We start from the raw sequence: 20,739 nt of genomic DNA, 5'->3' as shown, positions 1-20,739 counted from the left end.
GTGGTATTAACATGGATAAACTTTGTACTTGGAAAAGCAAAGCTTCGAACTTCTGCAGAGCTGCTTGAGTCAGACCGGGTATATTCTTTTGAAACTGAAACAATTAGAGCTTAGGCACAGGACCCAGCACCTGCAGCTATGCAGACTATGCATGCCATGTGTAGAGTGATTGCAGTTGCTGTCTGACCAATGGGAGGTAAAATGGGTTGCTTGAAACCTTGGTGAAGAAACAAACACATTTTATTTCACGTCAGAAATGGGTTAACCGTGTGTGTTTCTAGTTGATGAGTGTAGCCCAGCAATGTGCCATGTGTCTGTGGTTACATACCCTGACTGGTTTTCAATTCTTCACACAAGTGAGCCCATCGATTTAGTTATGTGAGAAAAGTTCAATGTCTGCAGAAGCATTTGGAGGGAGGGAGGCTGGAGATCTTCATGGTGAGCTGTGATGTGATTTTATGTTTTTTACCTGGTGATAAGGAGGACATCTAAAAAAGCTGAATACCAAGCATCCCCACTAGAGAGACATTACTTCGTCTGGCTCTCATTGCTTTGAATAAAGTGTGCTTTAGACACCTGTTCAGCACGAACACTAACAGCAACTGATTTTCCATCTTTTGGGCAGCATGAAAATATGGTGACAGCCTCGGTGGAAGTGATTGGAGCCGTGTGCCGCCATCTCTCGTGGTCAGCATACTTGTACCACTTAAAGCACTTCATCCATGTCCTGCAAACAGGACAGATCAACCCCAAGCTGGGAGTCAGGTAGGTACTGGGAGCCATACTGCTCTAGGTTCCTCCAAAGCCTGCTAAGGCAAAATTCAGTGTGTTAAGGAGTGTCAGGAAGATGGAACCAGGCTCTTCTCAGTGATGTCCAATGGTAGGACAAGAAGCAACAGATACAAGCTGGAGCATAAGAGGTTCCAAGGAAACATAAGGTAAAAATTCTTCACTATGAGGGTGACAGAGCACTGGAATGGACTGCCCAGATGGGTTGTGGAGTCTCCTCCTCTGGAGATGTTCAAAACCCACCTGGATGAATTCCTGTGTGACCTACTCTAGATGATCTTGCTTTGACAGGGGGCTTGGGCTAGATGATCTTTCAAGGTCCCTTCCAGCCCTTGAGATTCTGTGATTACATGGGTTTTAGCTTCTTCCCTGGCATGAGAGATTGCCCACTTTGAGGTGGGCTTATGCAAGTGGAAGTCATGGTCTTGCAGTTGGATGTGACTGAGCTCTGAAGTGATTAACAGGTCATTGCTTTCTCAGTCTATCTCACCAAGTGCATGCCATCCATAGCAGCGTGTGCTTCTGTCAGGCTGTCCCTGCTTCTGTCAGGCTGTCCCTGCTTCTGTCAGGCTGTCCCTGCTTCTGGGACAATCCAGTGCTCCAGTACCTCTGTGAAGTTTCAGAGTAAGCTAGGTCACTGAGTGCATCTAGCTGAAAACCAACCAGGTTTGATTATCTGGGTTGTTATTTCAGGATGAACCTCCTTGAGCTGCACTGTCACTGAGGCTGAAGTTTTTTTAACAAGCCTTTTTAAGGCTTTCCCTTGTGATGGTCTATGCAACTTCTCTTTAATATTTACAAGTATATAAATGGTGGGTGTCAGGAGGTTGGGGCATCCCTTTTTTCTATGGTATCTAGCAACAGGACAAGGGGTAATGGGATGAACACAAAACGTTCCACTTAAACATAAGAAAAAACTATTTCACTGTTCAGGTGAGGGAGCCCTGGCACAGGCTGCCCAGGAGAGTGTGGAGTCTCCTGCTCTGGATGTTTTCAAAATCCACCTGGATGTGTTTCTGTGTGACCTGATCTAGGTGGACCTGCTTCTGCAGGAGTGTTGTACTGACTGATCTCTAAAGATCCCTTCCAACCCCTGCCATTCTGTGATTCTATGATTCTCTTTTCAAATGAAGAGCTGATCCCTCTGTATCGTTTATTCTTCTACAGCTTGTTAGAGACAGTATTGGAAGCCTTTCACTTTGATCATGAAACACTTGAAAAGCAGCTTATGACCATTGAGACCCAAGGTGAGCTTTCTGCTTCTGGTTGTAGAAACAGTATGTCTAATTGCTCAAAGTGCAGCTAGTTGAAATTCTGTATTTTAACTGTTGAGGTCAGCTACCCTCAGCTTTTTAAAATGTGCATACTGGAAAGCTAGTTTTAGTGTACCTCCCCAGGAGCAATGCAGACTGTCCTCCTGTCTGTTGACACAGTGAGGAGAGGTTGGGAGGAGCCATCTCCCTGTTGCCTCTCCATAAGCCAAAAAGCCCAGCCTGGGTTTTTGCAAATATGGGAGGTTCTCCAATATTTGCACCCACCCATATGGCTGCTGCCATATCTGAGTTTTTTGTCCTTGATGTTGGCTACCCTCATTGCTATCCTCAGCCTAACCAAGGTGCAGTATGTCCTGGCTGAGGTTTTTTGTGCCTTCTTACATTTTCCCATGTTTTTGACAACTACTTGACAGAAGCTACTACCATGGACCTTGAACCAGTGGTGGAGGGTGAAGAAGCCATGGAGCTGGAGCAGAGCGAAGGGGAAGAGGAGGTGGTGGAGGAGAACAAAGGGAAGAACGTCCCTGAGAAACCAGCAGAACCTGAGCAAGCAGCTGAAATACCTGAGGATGCTGAGCGAGTGACGAAACCTGTTTCTTTCTTACCCCGGAATAAGGAGGAGCTGGAGTGTCTGATCAAGCACATTCAAGATACAGTTACAGTCAACATCTTGCCTAAATTGCACAGGTGTATTGTTGCAAAGGTGAGGAGTTGACATTGGAGAGGTGTTTGACAGGCCTGTGCTGCTACTGTGAAGACTGGGGTACTATTTCAGAGTCCAGTGGAAATGCAGCACTTAAAAAGGAACAGACGCAGCTGGGAATAGACCACCTGAAACCACCAAAAAGGCTTCACCCCCTTTGGTGTGTCATGAAGGTTACTGACAGAACCTCTGGTCAGTGTGAATGTGATGTCTTCACTTCCCTGCTGACAACTGGCACGAACCACACAAGTGACACGATTCAATTGTGTGGCCTGTGGAAAAGTTCTCAGCCTCTCGCTGGCACCCAACTTAGCTTCGGTATTGAAAGCACAGGGAATCATCTCACCTGGCCTTTAGCTGTCTGGAATTTTCCTGTAAGCAGCAGAGGACAGCAGCTTGCCTTTTTGGCCCCTTCTAGGGTTTGTTGAGAAAAAGCAGGGTTTGTTTATGTGTACTAAAAGTGCATCGTGTCTTGCTCTGTCTTTAAAAGGTTAAAAGAGATGAGGAACACAAGCTTGTGAAATCCAACGTTGTGAACGATGACGAGGTGGTTCGTGTTCCATTGGCTTTTGCAATGGTCAGGATGATGCAGTGTCTTCCCCAAGAGGTGATGGAAGCCAACCTGCCAAGGTAGATCCCATCAGAGCTCCTTAAATGCTGCTCATTGTGCTGGGAATGAGTGGAGGCACCTTTCTCAAGCTGTGCTTATGTACAAGGCTGAATCCAAGAGGGTCGTCCTATACTTGCTTTGGAAACTCGTTTCCTTGGTGACATTCCCCTCTGTCAACATTTGACTTCTGTAAAGCCAAGTTTGAAAGGAATTTGGGAAACCCTTAAATAAGAGTAGAGCTGTGAATGAAGCAGGGTACAGGGATAGGGGTGTCAGAACCGAGGAAAGAACAGTGTCCAGAAAGAAAGAACAATCTGTGAAATGTCTCAAAGGGCAGTAGAGGGGGGATGTGTGTGAGACTACAAAGCCTCTCTGTGTGCCTGCCTTTGAGTGTAAAATAGCCATGAAAAGCAGCCTCCTTAGGTAGCAATGTAATTAATTCTGCTGTGTTTGGGAGTGAACTGAGCTCTCTGTCTCCGTTTCCAGCATTCTGCTGAAAGTGTGCACGTTTCTGAGGAACAGATTTCAGGAAATCCGGGACATTGCCCGTAACACTCTCACTAAAATCATGGAAGTGTTGGGAGTGCAGTACCTTCAGTACATCTTAAAAGAGATGCAGTCCACTCTTGTCCATGGGTACCAGGTAATGCTGAAATTCTTCCACTTCTGCTCTCTGTAGGGTTTTTTTAATGTCTTAGGAGGAGAAGCCAAAGGGAAGCTGCTACTGAAATTGCTGATGTAGGCACCAGCAATAGTTTATAGTTGGATTTTACCAAGCTGTTCTACCAAAACAATGTGCCCTCATGGCCAAGAAGGTCAATGGCATTCTGGGATGCATCAAGAAGACTGTGGCCAGCAGGTCAAGGGAGGTTCTTTTCTCTCTCTATTCTGCCCTGGTCAGGCCTCATCTGGAGTACTGTGTCCAATTCTGGGCTCCCCGGCTCAAGAGAGTCAGGGAAGTGCTGGAGAGAGTCCAGTGCAGGGCCACCAAGATGATCAGGGGAATGGAACATCTTTCATATGAGGAAAGGCTGCAGGAATTGGGGCTGTTCAGTCTGGAGGAGAGGAGACTGAGGGGAGATCTTGTTAACATTTATAAATATCTAAAGGGTGGATGTCAGGAGGTTGGGACATCCCTTTTTTCTATGGTATCTAGCAACAGGACAAAGGGTAATGGGATGAAGCTGGGACACAAAAAGTTCCACTTAAACATAAGAAAAAACTATTTCACTGTGAGGGTGAAGGAGCAGTGGCACAGGCTGCCCAGAGGGGTTGTGGAGTCTCCTTCCTTGGTGGTCTTCAAGACCCGCCTGGACATGTTCCTATGCGACCTGATCTAGGTGACCCTGCTTCTGCAGGGGGTTTGGACTGGATGATCTCTAAAGGTCCCTTCCAACCCCTACCATTCTATGACTCTACGATCAGGATTTGTTGTGCCAAATGTCAAATGAGAGTCTGTACCCAAAGAACTTGGAGTCAGAGCAGGGAAGAAAAGAGACTCTACATCTTCACAGTGAGGTTTGGAGAAGGATGAATTTCTGGTTTAAAAAAAATTAGTGGGAATCTTTCCAGTAAATTCACTAGGACCAAGAATCACAGAATCTTAAGGGTCAGAAGGGACCTCGAAAGATCATATAGTCCAATCCCCCTGCCAGAGCAGGACCTCCTGGAGTAGGTCCCACAGTAACTCATCTGAGGTGAGTTGCCACAGAGACTGCACAGATAGTTTATGGCGATGCTAATTGAAATCATGCTTCCTAGATCAAGAGCCAAGGCACTGGTTATTAATTTGTGTGTCTTTCTTTCCACAGTGGTTTGGTTTCAGAATAATTTTGTGTGTGAATTACCCCAGTGTGGAATAGCATGAGCCTCTGACTGCTGGAGTGGGGAAAGCACCAGTTAGCAGAGCCTAAAAGTACCAGTGAGGGCACTGGGGAAAGAGGAGGTTCTGGTCCTCCTGATAGTGTGAAAGGACAGGAGTAATCTTCCTGCATGCTGGTACAGGGATTCTTGTCCTCCTTGTGGGTTTTTTTTTTCCAAGAGTCTGTAATGTGTGAGTTGTGATGTCTCTGCTGTGGGAGTCTCACCATCCAGTATTACTGAAGAGGTCTGCAGAGGGGGTTGGAAACATATCTGTTCTCTTTTTCTCTAGCTCCATGTGCTGACTTTCACTGTGAACCTGTTACTGAAGGGCCTTACTACCAGACTCAGTGCTGGTGATTTGGACCCCTGCATAGATATCCTGATTGAGGTAAAAGCTATTAAAGACTGAAGGAAAGAGCATCTGGGGCAGACTGTGGGAGGAGAAGGTTTTGTGTAGATTGCCTCAAACTTGATGGCAAGCAGGGCTAATTGAGTATTGCAAAAGAAGGGGACTTTTCTACTGAGGCAGCAGCAGACTCCTTGTAGAACAGCACAGTATTTCTGAGGCTCTAACCCGAGCCCTGCATCCTGAGTGGGAGTGGATTTAACTGTGTTAAACTGTGTTTCATTGTGCTCTACGTGTCTGAGTGTGATCTACGGAGCCCAGGAGCTGAGTTGCCCACACAGATAGAATAAATTTGGATGTCTTAATCTGTGTGGAGTCCCACTCCTGGTATCACAACATCACAGAGGGGTGTGAGAACAGCTTCCTCATCTGCTGTGCTCAAACTAGGCTGTTTCATGTTGACAAAGGAAAGGCAGACATGGTTTGTGGGAAACCTGGAGAACTGGGGTTTTTTTCTGTGAGTGTAGAAAAATAGTGTTGTTCTGCTGCTACTGGAGAAATCTGGTTCTGTTTTTCTGCTCCTCTCATTCACTTCTCTTGCCTGATTTCCAAAGATTTTCAACCAAGAGTTGTTTGGGAATATAGCTGAAGAGAAAGAAGTGAAGGGAATTGTGTCCAAGGTCATGGAAGCACGCAAGAACAAGAGTTACGATTCCTATGAAATTCTTGGGAAGTTCATAGGAAAGGGCCAGGTGACAAAACTTATTCTGCCACTGAAAGAGGTAAGAAAAGACAGCCAGAGTGTTTGTTGACTCTGAGCACTCTTGATTCTGTATGGTCTAAAAGAAGTTCTAAAGCCTCCCAGGTATCTACTGTGATGTTTCCTATATAATCCCACTTTGGCATCCAGTTTTCCTTTTGGAAGGAAAGTATGCACCCAGCTCATAAAATGAGATTTTGCTGTCCATGTCCAGGACAGGAAATAGTGTTCTAGGGAGCTTTCCACTACTCGAGAGGATACATCCCACTAGGAGCCCTCTCCCTCTGCCAGCTCTTGTTAATGCCATTTATTCTGGAGCTCCAAAGTCCTGTAAGGCTGCTTTATGGTTTGGTCTTCTGTGCATGAAGGAAATGTGACCAAAACATTTTCAGGCTCTGTCCATGTACAGTGATGGTTTTTTTGAGTGCATGCTTACGAAGAACTGGAGCCCTGGTTTGCTCATGAGCTCTGGAATGTCCTAGTGGTGAACTAGCTGGAAGTTGGAGAAGAGGCTGAAGAAAAAGGGAGGGATGTTGGGACACAGCTGAGGCAATGAGATGCTGTTCAGGTAGAGCTGGGGACTTCAGGCAGAAGATGATGAGGGAGGAACTGCTCTGGCTTTTCTCGTGGTTTCTGAATACAGATGGCAGATCACTGCCCTCATGTTGCCTTCCTTACTCTTATGGTTGTGCCTTTGCAGGTTCTGGAGAGCACCACAAGCTTGAAGATAGTCCGTAAGGTACATGAGGCGCTGCGCCACATCATGACAGGGCTCATCTTCAATTCAGACATGAATGCAGAGTCCCTCCTCCTCCTCAGTCATGGTCTCATCAGTGAAAACTTGCCTCTGCTCACTGAGAAGGCCAAGTGAGTTCCGGGGTGTTATCCAGATGGTGTGCTGTCAGTTGGGGACCTTGCTTGCAAAAATGTCAGCTCTCAAATCTAACCAATCAACTGTAATGAGAGTTTACTTGCTTTCATTTGCCTTTTGTTTTCAATGCAATTGAATTATTTGAGCAGTCAGTGGGCAAGGAGAAAGCTTGGAAATGGGAGCAATCACTTCCTCAGCTCACAGGAGTCTGCTCTTGCCAGTGCTCAGGGCCTTCACTAAGGCTTTTTCACCATCTGGGAAGCTGGTATGTGCATTTGGGTGTTTGGATGAAGGGACGCAGGGTAGTGTTTAGGAGGGAGCTGCAGACTGGTATCTGGGAGGTGCTTGGAGTCCTGGACATTTTCATGGAGTCAGAAACAAGAGAAACTGTGAGCTGTCGCTGTCACCTGAGTGCTCATGGAGAAGTCAGGTAGAGCCATCAAGTTGTCTCTCCATCTCTTTGTGTCACTGCTCAGAGCTGAAGCTGGATGTCATGCACTTCTGTGTTCCATAGGCCGAGTTGCTCCAAGGTCTGACAGCTGTTTGCAGGCTTCTGGCACAGGTTTTTATCAACCATCAGAAGCTGAAGTAAATATCAGTAACTGAAGTGCAGTGGACAGTGGTGGGAGGTGTATTTGCTTAATGGGGCTACCAGACTTTTGTCTGTCCACTGAGAAGCAGCAAGTGGGGACATTATACAAATGTATGTGCCTTTGTTATCTTCATAATATTGACTTTGTTCCCAAGCCTGAGGGTCATGTCCCCATGCTGCTCTCAAATTCACATTATTCCATTGTGTTCTGTCTGTGACCTACTTTTGCTTGCTAGGTGGGTAGCAGCTGAGCACAGACCAACTCACTCTCACCCTTGTGGACAGGGTTGAAACCTGAACATTCTCCTTTCCCATACATTGCTTTTCAGAAAAAAAGTTGACCCTCCTCCAGATCCTCGACTGCAACCAGAGAGCTGCCTGCTGCTCCAGCCCACCCCCACCAGAGGAGGGCAGAAAGCACGTGTCAGCAGCAGGACCAACACCTACATCTTGGTGGACTCGGGACTTCGGGTAAGGATCTCCTCAGGTGCAAAGCTTTGCAATCAGAATGTTTAAGAGTATTCAAAGGAAGGTCTTATAGATATATCATGTTAAGGCCACTAGCCTCAACTAGTGGTAACTCCAGTGGTGCCTCTTGAGAACTAAAAAAAGTTCTCAGCCTGCTGCAGATACTTGATTGGGGTGTTGCATAAATTCTACTGTAACCTGAAACAATATGGGACCTTATTTGAAGTACGCGAGTCTCAGCCTGACTTTGAGATGACCGTCTTGTGTTTTCTCTGCCAGCTGCTGCACATGAGCCTGAAGAGGTCCAAAGTAAATTCTTCTGAGGAGCATGCTTTGGAAATGTTAGACCCTTTTGTTCAACTGCTTATAGACTGCCTGAAATCTATGGATGTCAAGGTATAGTTGTTGAGCTGGAGTCTGTCTAGTCTGTCTGTTCTGCTGGGAAGAGTGCTGCCCACAAATGTCATCTTGCACTTGATCTGCAAGAGAAGAGAAAGCCATCCAGTTTTCAAACCTGATCTCATACATGTGCAGATGAAGTTGTTTGAGGACAGGTTATCCCGAGGGGGAGGAGGATTGTGGCTGATGGAGGACCAAATGCTCTTTCCCTAGTGCAGGTTCAAGTATGGACATGTTCTCCTGGAGCATGTTCGTACAACGACTTCGCAGACTTCATGGGCCATCTGTGAGGAGGTCCACGAGGTCCCATGGCTGCTGGGAGCAGTGTTGTCACAGCTGTGGTTTCCTTTAATCCAACTCTAATGTCTTCATTCCCAGCACCACAGGCAGCTTCCTTTTTCACAACTTTGGGTTTGAGTGAGCCTTGGAGGGAATCTATTAAACCTTGAGTTTCCTGGGAATGGAAGGCATGCCTTGTAAAATCAATTTAGGGGAATTAGGGAGTGGCATATGGGGTCTGAGAACTGAGAAGTCTATTAGTTCACACAGGGATGGTTTGAAGGAGGTTGATTTTGTTAGCTAATTGCCTTTCAGCACAGTTGCACATAGCCTGGCCATGTCTGTAACAGAGTGAGAAGAGGGTCCCCTTAGTGTCATTGTACCGATGTACTATCCTTTGACTCTTTCTTACAGGTGATAACTGGTGCTCTGCAGTCCTTGGTGTGGATTCTAAAGTTCCCTTTGCCTTCTATTAGTACGAATCTGGAGCCACTAATCAAGCAGCTTTTCCTCTTGCTGAAAGAATTTGCCAAGACTGGAATAGCCAAAGGCCAGAATTTCCACCTGGTTGTGAGCTGTTTCAAAGTAAGTCAGACCCAGTTCTGCTCTCTTCTGCTTTAGGATTAGCTTTGTAGAATTGGATTCTTCCAGCTGCAGATCCCTCCTGTAGTCTGGGGATCACAAGGTAGTGGTGGAAATTGATTCTTTCAATTGTTGATTCTTTCCTAAGTGCAAACTTAAAGTTTACTCCCCAAAAATGCACAGCTGGGATCTGAAGAAGCGTTTTTATAGAAACATATTTACCTTTTTTCTTCCTTATGATAGTATCTTGTTACCACCCTGTCTTTTGAGGGGCATCAGTTTTGTTCTGGAATAGCTCGGTTTTACCATCATTCATTGGAGTAAAGCCTGGCGGCTGAAGTGAGACGAGGGAAGGGGACAGTCAATAGTAGTAAGAACTGCACCTACAGTATGCAATGTCTTCTTGTAGATGTCTTCTAAATGTGTTGCTGAATTAATTGCAGCTTCATGATCATAAGGTTACAGTAACTCACACTGAGTGCCAGTGCCAGAAGAATTTTCCCCTCTTCTTGTCTGTGTTCCTGCATCACAATTGATGTCTGTGGGTTTTCCCTGTTGTTTCAAGGACTGGTCTGATCTTGTGTACTTGCTTGTGTTCACTTTCTGTCTCAGAGTCTCCAGCTGAGAGCAAAATGCAGTGAGAACTGTGTTTCAGAGTGGCAGTTTGTCTTTTCAAACCTAACAGGGTCTGGCTTTGGTGTGGGCTTCTGTTTTCTGTTTCATGGGTACTGACAGTATGCAATTTGATTTTTGCAGTGTGTAACAATACTTGTGAAGAATGCAAAGAGTCAGATAACAAGCAAACAGCTCCAAGTGTTGCTTGGCTTTGCTGAGGAAGACATTTATGATTCATCACGCCAGGCCACCGCCTTCGGCCTTCTCAAGGTATTTCTGTGCAGCAGGAGTATGGGTTCTGTGAGCCACTGGAATGGAAATGATTCTGCCTCCTGTATGGTCTGTGTCAGGAACAGGCCACCGAATGCTGTTAAGGCTCTCTGTTATGGAAGGGACAAAAAAGCAGCAAAGCTGCAACATCTGCTTGTAGTCCCTCTTCAAAATTATTTTGGAGGCTACTTTATGCATGTGCATCTGAGGATGTATTTGGATCTGAGGGTGTTTTTGCTAAAGAATCAACATCCCTAGATGGTCTGTGTCATCCAAAAGAGCAGATATGGATTTGTCAGCCACCCTTTCTTGTTTTTATTGTAAATTGCTCTGGCTGGATTTCAAGATGTTAAAAAGTCAGTGTCAGTGTCTCATCCGAGACTAGTGTAGTCCCAGGTCATAGTGCTGTATGTCACACTGTGCGAGTAAAGTGACTTGATTCCAGCTGTGCTTTCACATGTTTAGGCAATTGTATCCAGGAAGCTGATTGTCCCTGAAATGGATGATGTGCTGCAGAAGGTTGCCCAGCTGGCCATCACAGGGCAGAGTGAGCCCGTGCGAGTACAGTGCAGACAGGTTAGTGTGGTGGAAAGCCTCTCACTTTATGTACTGCTATCTAACAGGGCTTAGTGTGGCCATCCCAGCCCTCACAGACATGTGCCTTAGCCCTAATGAACCTCCAAACCCCATTTCCCTCTCATGCCCCTTGTTTTCTGACTGGCTTAGTTCTTGTGAGTGGTGCACAGCAGAGTGGTAAATGGCTTGTCAGGGCATACCTTGGAGGCATTTAGGCCCATATAATTAAGAGCCTTGCCCCTCTCTGAATCCCAGCAGAAGAGAATTTTCCACCAGTCCGTGTTTCCTTCCCATCATTTCCTCATTCTTTCCAAGCTAAAAACAACTAAAAGGCAGAACTGGTTGTTTTATTCCAAGCACTGGGATACAGAAGCAGCAGGAGCTGTGTGTAACCAACTGGTGCATTTCCATAGTTACAGGATGAACTTTGAAGGATGACGAATCTCTTTTAACAGGAGCCTGTGCAAATGGCATTAATACTCTAAAGACTGATCTGGCAGTTGTCAAACACCTGCAGATCCTGTTCTGGGCACAGAGCTCGAGAGCAGTTGTTGGGCCCTTTTGTAACGGGAATGGCTGGAAGGGATGATTCTCATAAACTTGCTGCTCCATCGCTACATTTTCTTCATAACCTTTTTACAAGCTTTTATGAGTGTTTCTTGTAACTCTGCTCTGTGATGTTGTGTTTTTCTGTACAGATTTACTTAAAATACATTCTGGACTACCCCCTGGGTGACAAGCTGAAACCCAACTTGGATTTCATGCTCGCACAACTGGAGTGAGTTTATGTTCCTGACATCTCTGTCAGAACAGAACCTTGTTGTTTAACTATGACAGGCAGAGGGTGTGGCTGAGGTCTTCATTTTCCTACCTCTCCCTTTTTCAGGGACAGGTTGTTTGATAAAGTGAGCCCTTCTTTTTCTTCCCTGCTTCACAGCTGGCTTTGTTCTTCATTTCTGCATAAGCAAAGGTTCTGTTGTTTGCCTGGTGGTTAACCAGCTAGACTGGTTGTAAACCAGGTCAACTAGAAAATCCAGAAAGAATGAAGGAAGGTGCATTTATATGGCTGCTGTCCCATGACAATGGTCACAGCTGCAGTTGAGATCAACTGTGCCAGTTCCTCAGGAGCAGTGTGCCTGAAACCTCCACCTGAGCAGGATCCCTGCTTGCTCGAGGTGACAGTGGTTCGCCTGCTTCCCCAGCACAGCAGCACAAGTGCTGACCCAAGTTGGCCGGAGCCCTTTTTCACCTGTTTGTTTGTCTCTCCATGCCCATTATCTGGGAGGCAGAGCTCTGTTGCTTCTCTTCTCCCATGTATCAGACCAGGTCTGGTAGCTGTTTAGAAAGATCCCTGTCAGATGTGTTTCTGTGGCCATGCTTGTGAATTGTCGACAACTTTTTAGAGTATTTATTAATCCAACCCTAATTATTAATCACTTCCTCACAGGTACGAGTATGAAACTGGAAGGGAGTCTGCCCTGGAGATGATTGCATACCTCCTTGACATGTTTCCACAGGTAACAAACACCCCTTGGTGTCCCAAGCTTCTAGCAGTTACTTTGACTTGCAGTAACAGCATTTTCAGAGCACTTTATTTTGGGAGCGCTTGGTAGTTCCTGTTGTCTCAGAACATTCACTTATCTCCAAAGAACCTGGCTTTGCTCCAAAAGAGAAATGATGTGCTGGAAAGTCTGCAGCACTTATTTATCTAAAAAGCTCTGTCAGCTGGAATTTGGATACACGTGGTGGTGATTTATGGCAGGAAGAAACACAACCAGTTTAGTAAATGTGGGATGAATAGACGGTGAAGTCTTGAGTTTTCTCATTGTGGGCTTTTCTTTCAACAACATTCCAGAGGGATGTTGTTGACTGAACTGGTATGTGATGTTCTGTATCATTGTTTGTTGGCCTTACTGGAGAGGGAGGGCTTCTCAGCAGGCTGGATCAAAAACGAAAGCTGAAGAATAACCGTGCAGCCCTGCAGGATAACATAAGTGAAACGCTCAGCTGCCTTGAAGCTCTGCAGCTGGAGCTTGGCTGAGCATTCAGGAAATGAGAGGAGTGCAATCAAGGGAGAGTTTGGGAGGAAGGAAGAGAAATTCTGCACAGTAAGCTGTGCTTCACCACTGCCTGGTTAGATTTGATATCCGATATATTGATATTTAATAGTTCCTGGCAACTTAATAGTAGCAAAGAGCTGCTGTCTGTGGAAGAAGGGCCTGTGGGCCTGTGGCTGCTGCAGTGGTGAGGGACTTGTGCATGTTTCAGTGAGAGTGAGAACACCCTTCAAGGTTTGACAAGTTGCTGCCTCTGGGACACTTTAGCTAATCAGTGAGAGCAGGGCTAGGGCTGCCAGCTGGGGCACCCCCTGTGTGCTGCTTCATCCCGCCTTGCAGTTCACCTGCCCTGGCATGGACTCCCCTCAGGGCTGACGGCCCTGGATGTAGTACAGCAAACACCCCTCTTTTCCTCTTTAAATGCCAGGAGCTCCTTGGGGCTGTGCAGTTGGTTGACTAATGGCTGTTTCTTTCTAGGATCTCCTCCACAAATACTGCGGGCTGTTTTTTCTCTCTCTTTGCATGATGATGATAAATGACGACTCTGCCAAATGCAAAAAGATGGCAGCCTTGACATGTAAATCCCTCCTCAGTAAGATAAACAAGGAAAAACAAGATCTGATGTTTTCCCTGGTCACAGAGTGGTTTCGCAGCACAAAGGTACTCTTTGGTCTTTTCACTGTTTGGGGGGGACTTTGAGGGCTGAATGAGATGAAGGCAAGCAAGAGATTGCTAATACAAGGTCTAGTTGATTGGCAGGTTCAGTTACGCCTGACGTCGTGGTTTAAGGAAAGGAGTATGAGCAAGATTTTGCTCAGAATAAAAGTTCTCTCAAGCTGTGCTCAGCATCATAGCTCTTGCTTGTAAGAAGAGGAAGAAATGATACAGCTGCATGTAGCAGCACAAATTTAAGGAAGTGCTGCAGCTGTAGGTCAGCCTCCAGACCTCCCAGCTACGTTGTGCTGCTTTCTTACAGCTCCTCCTGGGGCTCAGGTATTTGACCAGGTGTAGTCTTTGCTTGGGTTAAACATTTGAGCAAATACCTTAAAGATCTTCTGATCCCAGTAATTGGCATTTTGTGCTGTCATTAGCTCAGACTTGCTTCTTTCTGTCACCAGCAGCTGGCAAACTTAGTCTCACAGGTCTCCCATTTTTATCTGGGTGCCTGGACGTTGAGTTATTCTCAAACTGGCCTCAGGTTCCATCCCTCTATTCTAGTGCAGTAGGTGTTGTTCAACACTCGATCCTTTTCATCTCCAGTGTGCTCAGTTCTGGTTTGCAGCTGTGAGCCAGCAGCCTCTTGCTGTGAAGAACCCAAGAGTGCAAAGTAGCCCCCAGAGCTTTGCAGATGGGAATGGGGCTGGAAAAGGCCTTTCAGCATTCCGTTTTAGGGTGTTTCCAGAGAGAACTTGTGCTGCCAGGCATTTTTATCCCTAGCTGGGAGCATCTCCTTTTTCAACAGTACTCTGAAAACCAGCTTCTCTGCGGATGCTGCAGGCAAAAGTGGGGCTTGCCACCAGCTCCTGCACACAGAAGCTGCAGGATTCGATTATCAAGAGGTATCAAGGGTTGGTATTGTTTCTGTTGGCAGAGTGCACACAGGAGGTTGGCTGCCCAAGCGTGCGGTTTGTTTGTGGAAGTGGAGGGAGTGATGTTTGAACGGCGGCTCAGAGCTGTCCTCGCCTTGGTTGAAAAGGAAATCAACCCAGTGAAATTTGAAAACGTAAGTAAAGTTTTCCCCATGTGTGAGGTTTGGGGAAAGAGGGTTAAGAACATGGAAAAAGGGGAGAGATTCAACCTACGGTTTGGGGCTGAGGAAAGACACAAAATGCATATGTTTGTTCTGAAGGCGACCTCGCTGACCTAGAACCGTGGGGTTTTGTCTGTAAACCCAAATTTGATGTCATGTTTCACAGCACAAGGGACAAAGGAACTTTGCAAAGCCACCTGGCCTGAGCAGAGGCACTGCTTCTTGCCCCAGCCTTTACCAAGATCGCTGTGGGTGGAAGGGATTCCTTGAGTCTCAGGCTTTTGAGTTTTACCCCTGTGACTTGGAGGGTGGACAGCAGGGAGCAGTATGGATGTCGAGGTAGCTTTCCCTGCTTTTGGTCTTTCCTGCAGTGACAGGAGAGAAGCGTCTTCTGGTTTTGTGTTTAAAGGAGAGTTGTAAAAGCCACCATCAACAAGAGTAGCAGGGTGCACAGGTAGCACTGGGATGGGTTGTTTAGTTGGAAAAGAGCCCAACAGTCCCACTGACAACGTCTGTTTCAGTGGGAGATGTCTGCTAGCTCAGAGAAGTGTGTGGGCCTGGAGGACCAGGAGCGTGACTCTCTGCTTTGTGCAGTGTTATCCACAGCTTTACCTTTCAAAGGAGCTCCTTTCCTGTGCTTCAGACCATGGGTTTGTTTTATGAAAAGTCTTCCTAGTGCCCGATTAACTCAGAGTAACAAGGCTGCCTCAGATTCTGTTTGGCGTGTGATCCCCACAAAGGGATCCCAGGCACCGCACCTGGGGAGCAGCCACATGTATCACCAATGTGCAAAAGCAACTCTTGAGCAGCAAGTGAGGAGGAGAGCTTCAGGGTATGTGAATTGGAAAGAGAGGAAAATAAAATATGAGCAGTGAGGAGAAAATCAGTGTCATGGCCCCGTGTGCTGCGATGTGTAGGTGAAGCTCTGACTGGTGCTCCCAAAGCAGCTGGTGGTCCTAGGCAGGGTGAGAACCTGAAAGCCATTTAGGAAAACACAGTGCAGAGCTTCAGTCTCCAGAGGTGATGCTTTAGTGGCAGTGCTTCTCTTCTGTTTGTTTTGGGGATTGGGTACAAGTCAGTCTTCTGATTCTTTGCAGGGCTGATTTGAAATTTCATCTAGTGAGGTAAATGAGCACTGTCTTTCCAGGTTCTCATAAGCATCTTTCTTGACTTGCTGATTTTATTAGATAACTGAAGAGGAGGAGGAAAAGGCTGCAGACAGGCTTCTATTCAGCTTTCTTGTACTAGTAACAAAGCTAATCACAGAGTGCAACTTGATTCAGTCAACCAAGAACAGTGATGTTGTGAGCAAAATCTGGGGTAAGTACCAGGAATTGTTGTGGCTGTGCTACAAGGAAGAGTCTTTGTTTTTCACAGCCTCATGTAAACAGCTGAACTTTGCTGTACAAGGTTTGTGTGCTGCAGAATGCCAGTCCATGGCAGCTACCGGGCAGCCAGAGGCAATGGCAGTGGGAAAGGTTACATGGTCAATGGAAACAACACACCCTCTGTCTGTTTTCCATTATCCCAAGAGCAAATAAATGCAAACTATTGCACACTTGGCCATAATTACATCCTCTTGCATGAAACCATTCCGTTCTGCTGGAAAGATGAGATTGTTCTCAAGGAGTTCATCCACAGCAGCCAGCAAGCAACGACACGCGGTAACGATGCTGTAAATACCGTGTGTCTGCTGGGATCCTGGGGCCTGGAGGTCGTTTGATCCAAGCAACGTCCCTACGAGTGAGATGGAACATGTCAGGCTGGTTTCTTGGCATCTTGTTGCCTTGTTTTTCAAATTGCTTCATTTGCTGCTATCGCAAAGCCTGGCTGTGGTTGGGTAATGTCTTATGAAGGGGACCTTCCTTGGAGGTCTTCAAGACCTGCCTGGACATGTTCCTATGCAACCTGATCTAGGTGAACCTGCTTCTGCAGTGGAGTTGGACTAGATGGTCTCTAAAGGTCCCTTCCAACCCCTACCATTCTGTGATTCATTCTATGAAGAGTTCAGGCTGCCAGGTGCCTTGAGTGAGATAAGAGAGAACCCTTGTAAATCCTGGGCTGCTTAGTGATGTGCAACTTGGACAGAGATGAGACGAGAGGGCACATTGTGAACAGAGAAGGACAGTTCATTTCCTTCACTTATTTATCATATGTGATCGTTTTTAGTGGGACCTGGTTCTTTTGCTGCTCTCACTGGAGCAGCTCCCATGCTGAAAGAGGTTTTCTTTCCCCCAGGTCATGTCCAATCTCACCTGTGGTATCCTCACAGCTGGGTCTGGCTCACAGCTACTGAGATCTTTGGCTTGTTGTTTGCGTCTTACAAGCCTGAAGACCTTGTCAACGAGTGGAGGGACAGAAAGGCAGGGAAGAGGAAAAAGAAGTCAGCAGAGCTATCTGCAGCCACAGTCTTCTTGACTGCTGAACTGGACAAAAAGGTAGCGATGTCTATACTCCTCCTTCCTCCTTGCCCATGTCCATTCCCTGGCTGGGACTTAAAGGTTACAGTTTGCTATATAGTGTTTCTCTTGTAGTTGCTTGTCTGCTGCCTAATTCTGATCCTCTAGAGCATTCTGCTGCTGGTAGAGGCTTCTCTGGGGCCTTCTCATCAGCACAAAGATTCCCCTCTAGGCTCAGTGTGCAGGCAGGAGTTGTGCTGAATTGATCCCTTGGCCTCCCCTCGGAATCCCCTTTGGTGACTGTGAGACGCTGCTTTGAGTTTCTGCTACTGGCTCCCTTCCACAGAGTAATTTCCATCTCCTTTGTGCTCTCCCCAGATGAAGGAACTCGTGTTTGCATTCTGCCATCAGCTGCAGTCCAAGTTCCTGGACCTGTCTTTGGGAGAGCAGGTAAGAGCAGGAGCAGACCCAGGGGTGCAGGAGAGCACAGAGCAGCTCTTTAAGTGAGGGAGCATTAGTTGTGGCTGGTGCTGGCTCAGGACAGATGCTGAGCACGGGGACAGCTGCTCCGTGCCTGGGGCACCTGCGCAGGCGCCTGTCTGAGAAGCCCCTGCGGTGTGGGGCTGCTGGGAGGACTGGGAGATGGCACCAAGTCGGGCAGGACTGGGCTCCCCTCTGCCAGGGACTGAGTCTGACCCTGCAGCCCATGCTGGAGCAGGCTGGGCAGCTGCATCCCTGAGCAGGGATCCAGGTGCTGGTTCCCTGCAGCTGCACTGGAGCCTTGGCTGTTTGCAGGGAGCATTTGGCCCACCTTGATGCTGTTGCTCGAAGGTCTCATGAACCTGATCAGAGATTTCCTTGTGGACAGCCAGGCAGTGCCAGAGGTGTAGAAGATGAAAGGAACAGCCTTGTCTCAGGAAGTGCTGGAGCCCAAAAGGCCCAGTAACTCCCAGGGAGTCTCCCAAACTGCAGGAGGCTGTTGAAGGGGGTCCTGTTAGAAGTAACATGCTGTCCCACGGCTCTCGAGGTAGTGGGTGAAGCTGTTTTACAGCTTTTGGTTAGCAGATTCAGATCTAGCATTGGCTCTTAAATGCCTTGGTGCACCCACAGTGACCAACTAACTCTGTTCTCACACTTCAGGTTATAAAGAATTTGCTTTTTGTGGCCAAAGTTGTTTACTTGCTAGCCCCTGCCTCAGAAAGTGGCAAAGAGGCTGAAGGAGAACTCAGCTGTGAAGCAGAAGAGCAAGAGGACTCCGAAGATAAGGAAGAGAAAGTTGTTTCTGCTCAAGGAGAGGCAGAAGGAGAGGACACAGAAGAGAAAGGCCAGCCAGCCACACTGCTGTGGTTAATGAAGAAGCTCTCTCTCATGGCAAAGCGAGAAGCAGCATATTCCCCCAAGGTCCCTTTAAAGGTAAGGACAGGGTTAGAGCAACTGCTTTTGATGTGGGAGGCATTCACAGAGCAGTGTTGCTCTGGCTGTCTGCTGCCAGGGGACCAGATGCAGGGGCTGCTGGGAGCTGGTGCTGAAGCCAAGTGCCAAAGAAACAACAAGTGTCAGTCTGGGATTCTGAGGCTTGTGCCAGTCTCCTTCTCTATGCTGATGCTTCCAGCCTTCATGTGGGGTAGTGGAGTAGGAAAGCCAAAGGCACCAAGCTGAAGGGGACAGAGCAGTGCCTTTGAAAGCCCCGGGGTGCTGGGTTTATGCAGATAGGGGAACATCAGGGTGACGTTACTTGCTAGGAGAAGGGGAGGCAGTGGGAGAGCATGAGGAAGAGCACTGTGGTTCCCCATGGTGCAAAGTTAGAGGGTGAGCTCACACATCTTCAGGTGCCTCAGTACAGGAGGATGAGAACAAGCCTGTTTCTCCAAGTGTTAACAGCTGCCAACTCTGTGGAGTCACAGCTCCTGCCTTCACAGCTCCCCTGGGGCTGTGTCTCGGCTCAGGGCTGTACTTGGCTGCAGTGAGACCTTGTAAGAGCCATGAGCTTGGCTCTGGTGTCTGAAACAACACCTCGGGTGTTGAACAGGGATGCACAGCACTTGCGTAGCAGTCAGGCAGCTTCCTTCCAGCCTTCCTCACGTCACGTCTCACACATTCCTTTGCAGAGAAGCTGCATCTTTAAGTTCTTGGGAGCAATCTCAGTGGATCTGGGCAAAGACAGGATCACGCCCTACCTTCCAACAGTTCTCACCCCTCTGTACAGGGAGCTGAACAGCACCTACGCAGAGCAAGGTGAGTGACATCCCTCGCAAGGACCCGCAGGGAAGAACCTCTGTTAGAGCTCTGCCTCTGCACACAGGCTGCCAGTCCTGCTTTTGGCCTGTTGAGCCATGGGTACTGTGAGCAGAGAATTTTACCTGCTGCAGTCCAAGCAAAACAGCAGGAAGGGAGGAGAGTGGGAGTTGGCAGCTCCTGCGTGCAAGCAGGTAAAGCTTAAGCATATGATGTAGTGGGAAAAGCATCATCAAGGGTGGCCTCAGGATGGTAAGGGGTCCTTGCTGAGGAGAGGGGGAGAGCGTGGGGCTTAAGGAAGCCAGAAAAGGCTTTTGCCTTGTGTGTTGAGTTCTGAACCGCTGTGTTAGCCCTGCGGTGAGGTTTAGGGGTGTGAAGAGCCATGCCCTCTGGTTCGAGGCGTGTGCCAGGTTTCATGTAACGCAGGGTGTGCTTTACAGCAGCCCTGCAGTGTTACCACAGAGCACAGGAGGGTGCAAGGTGGCTGAGTTGGGGTTGTTCAGAAGAGAGGCTCCAGCACGACCTTACAGCAACCTTCCAGTGCCTAAAGGGAGCCATCCTTAAGACAAAGATGGAGAGAGACTTTTTACAAGGGCATGTAGGGACAAGATACGAGGTAATGGCTTTAGACTGAAAGAGGGTACATTTAGGTAAGATATTAAGGAGTTCTTCCCTGTGAGGGTGATGAGGCACAGGAACAGGTTGCCTAGAGAGGCTATGAACGCCCCATCCCTGGAAGTGTCAAAGGCCAGGTTGGATGGGGCTTGGAGCAACCTGATCTGATGGAAGGTGTCACTACCCATGGCAGGGGGCTGGAACTCGATGACCTTTAAGGTCCCTTCCAACACAAACTATTCTGCGATTCTACAATTCAGCACAGTCATCCTTTAATAAAGAAGAATCCTCACTGGGCTCTTGGCTTTCATTCCATCTGCTGGCAAGATTAGGCAAGTTAATTTTGTTTTATTAGATCCAACGTTGAAGAACCTTTCCCAAGAAATCATAGAACTGCTCAAGAAGTTGGTTGGACTGGAGGCTTTTTCGCTTGCCTTTTCTTCTGTGCAGAAACAGGCCAATCAGAAGAGAGCAATGAGGAAAAAGCAGAGGGCTTTGCAGGTAAGAGTCTGCTTTCTCTTCTGGGGGGGGGAAGTGTTTCCCTAAAGGCTTGGGAGCTGACCAGGAAGGTGAGTTTGAGGAAGACCTTTATCCTGAATTAGGACAGTTTCATTTCTGAAGAAATGTCATTAATTTCCCAAAGAACTGTTGAGGATCAGGTTCTGGCTGTCCGTGACTGTCAGTGA

At 47.4% G+C, this 20,739-nt stretch overlaps 1 protein-coding gene across 1 annotated transcript in view; it reads left to right on the top strand.

The window, feature by feature from the left end:
• Positions 1-20,739, top strand: part of UTP20 (UTP20 small subunit processome component) — a 64,075-nt gene that overhangs the window by 42,804 nt on the left and 532 nt on the right. The window contains exons 39-61 of the mRNA XM_062014928.1: positions 626-765; positions 1,957-2,036; positions 2,477-2,766; positions 3,257-3,396; positions 3,863-4,019; positions 5,529-5,627; positions 6,200-6,367; positions 7,046-7,212; positions 8,138-8,279; positions 8,556-8,672; positions 9,369-9,539; positions 10,293-10,421; positions 10,887-10,997; positions 11,696-11,775; positions 12,445-12,514; positions 13,532-13,714; positions 14,646-14,777; positions 15,992-16,124; positions 17,043-17,242; positions 17,582-17,653; positions 18,344-18,616; positions 19,312-19,438; positions 20,409-20,554. Coding sequence (XP_061870912.1) covers positions 626-765; positions 1,957-2,036; positions 2,477-2,766; positions 3,257-3,396; positions 3,863-4,019; positions 5,529-5,627; positions 6,200-6,367; positions 7,046-7,212; positions 8,138-8,279; positions 8,556-8,672; positions 9,369-9,539; positions 10,293-10,421; positions 10,887-10,997; positions 11,696-11,775; positions 12,445-12,514; positions 13,532-13,714; positions 14,646-14,777; positions 15,992-16,124; positions 17,043-17,242; positions 17,582-17,653; positions 18,344-18,616; positions 19,312-19,438; positions 20,409-20,554 — 3,327 coding nt within the window. The remainder of the gene's footprint in view (positions 1-625; positions 766-1,956; positions 2,037-2,476; positions 2,767-3,256; positions 3,397-3,862; positions 4,020-5,528; positions 5,628-6,199; positions 6,368-7,045; positions 7,213-8,137; positions 8,280-8,555; positions 8,673-9,368; positions 9,540-10,292; positions 10,422-10,886; positions 10,998-11,695; positions 11,776-12,444; positions 12,515-13,531; positions 13,715-14,645; positions 14,778-15,991; positions 16,125-17,042; positions 17,243-17,581; positions 17,654-18,343; positions 18,617-19,311; positions 19,439-20,408; positions 20,555-20,739) is intronic.

Source organism: Colius striatus, chromosome 1, assembly GCF_028858725.1.
Source record: "Colius striatus isolate bColStr4 chromosome 1, bColStr4.1.hap1, whole genome shotgun sequence".
Lineage (NCBI taxonomy): Eukaryota > Metazoa > Chordata > Aves > Coliiformes > Coliidae > Colius > Colius striatus.
Note: the sequence above shows the minus strand (reverse complement) of the source record. Positions and strands in the feature narration are given on the sequence as shown.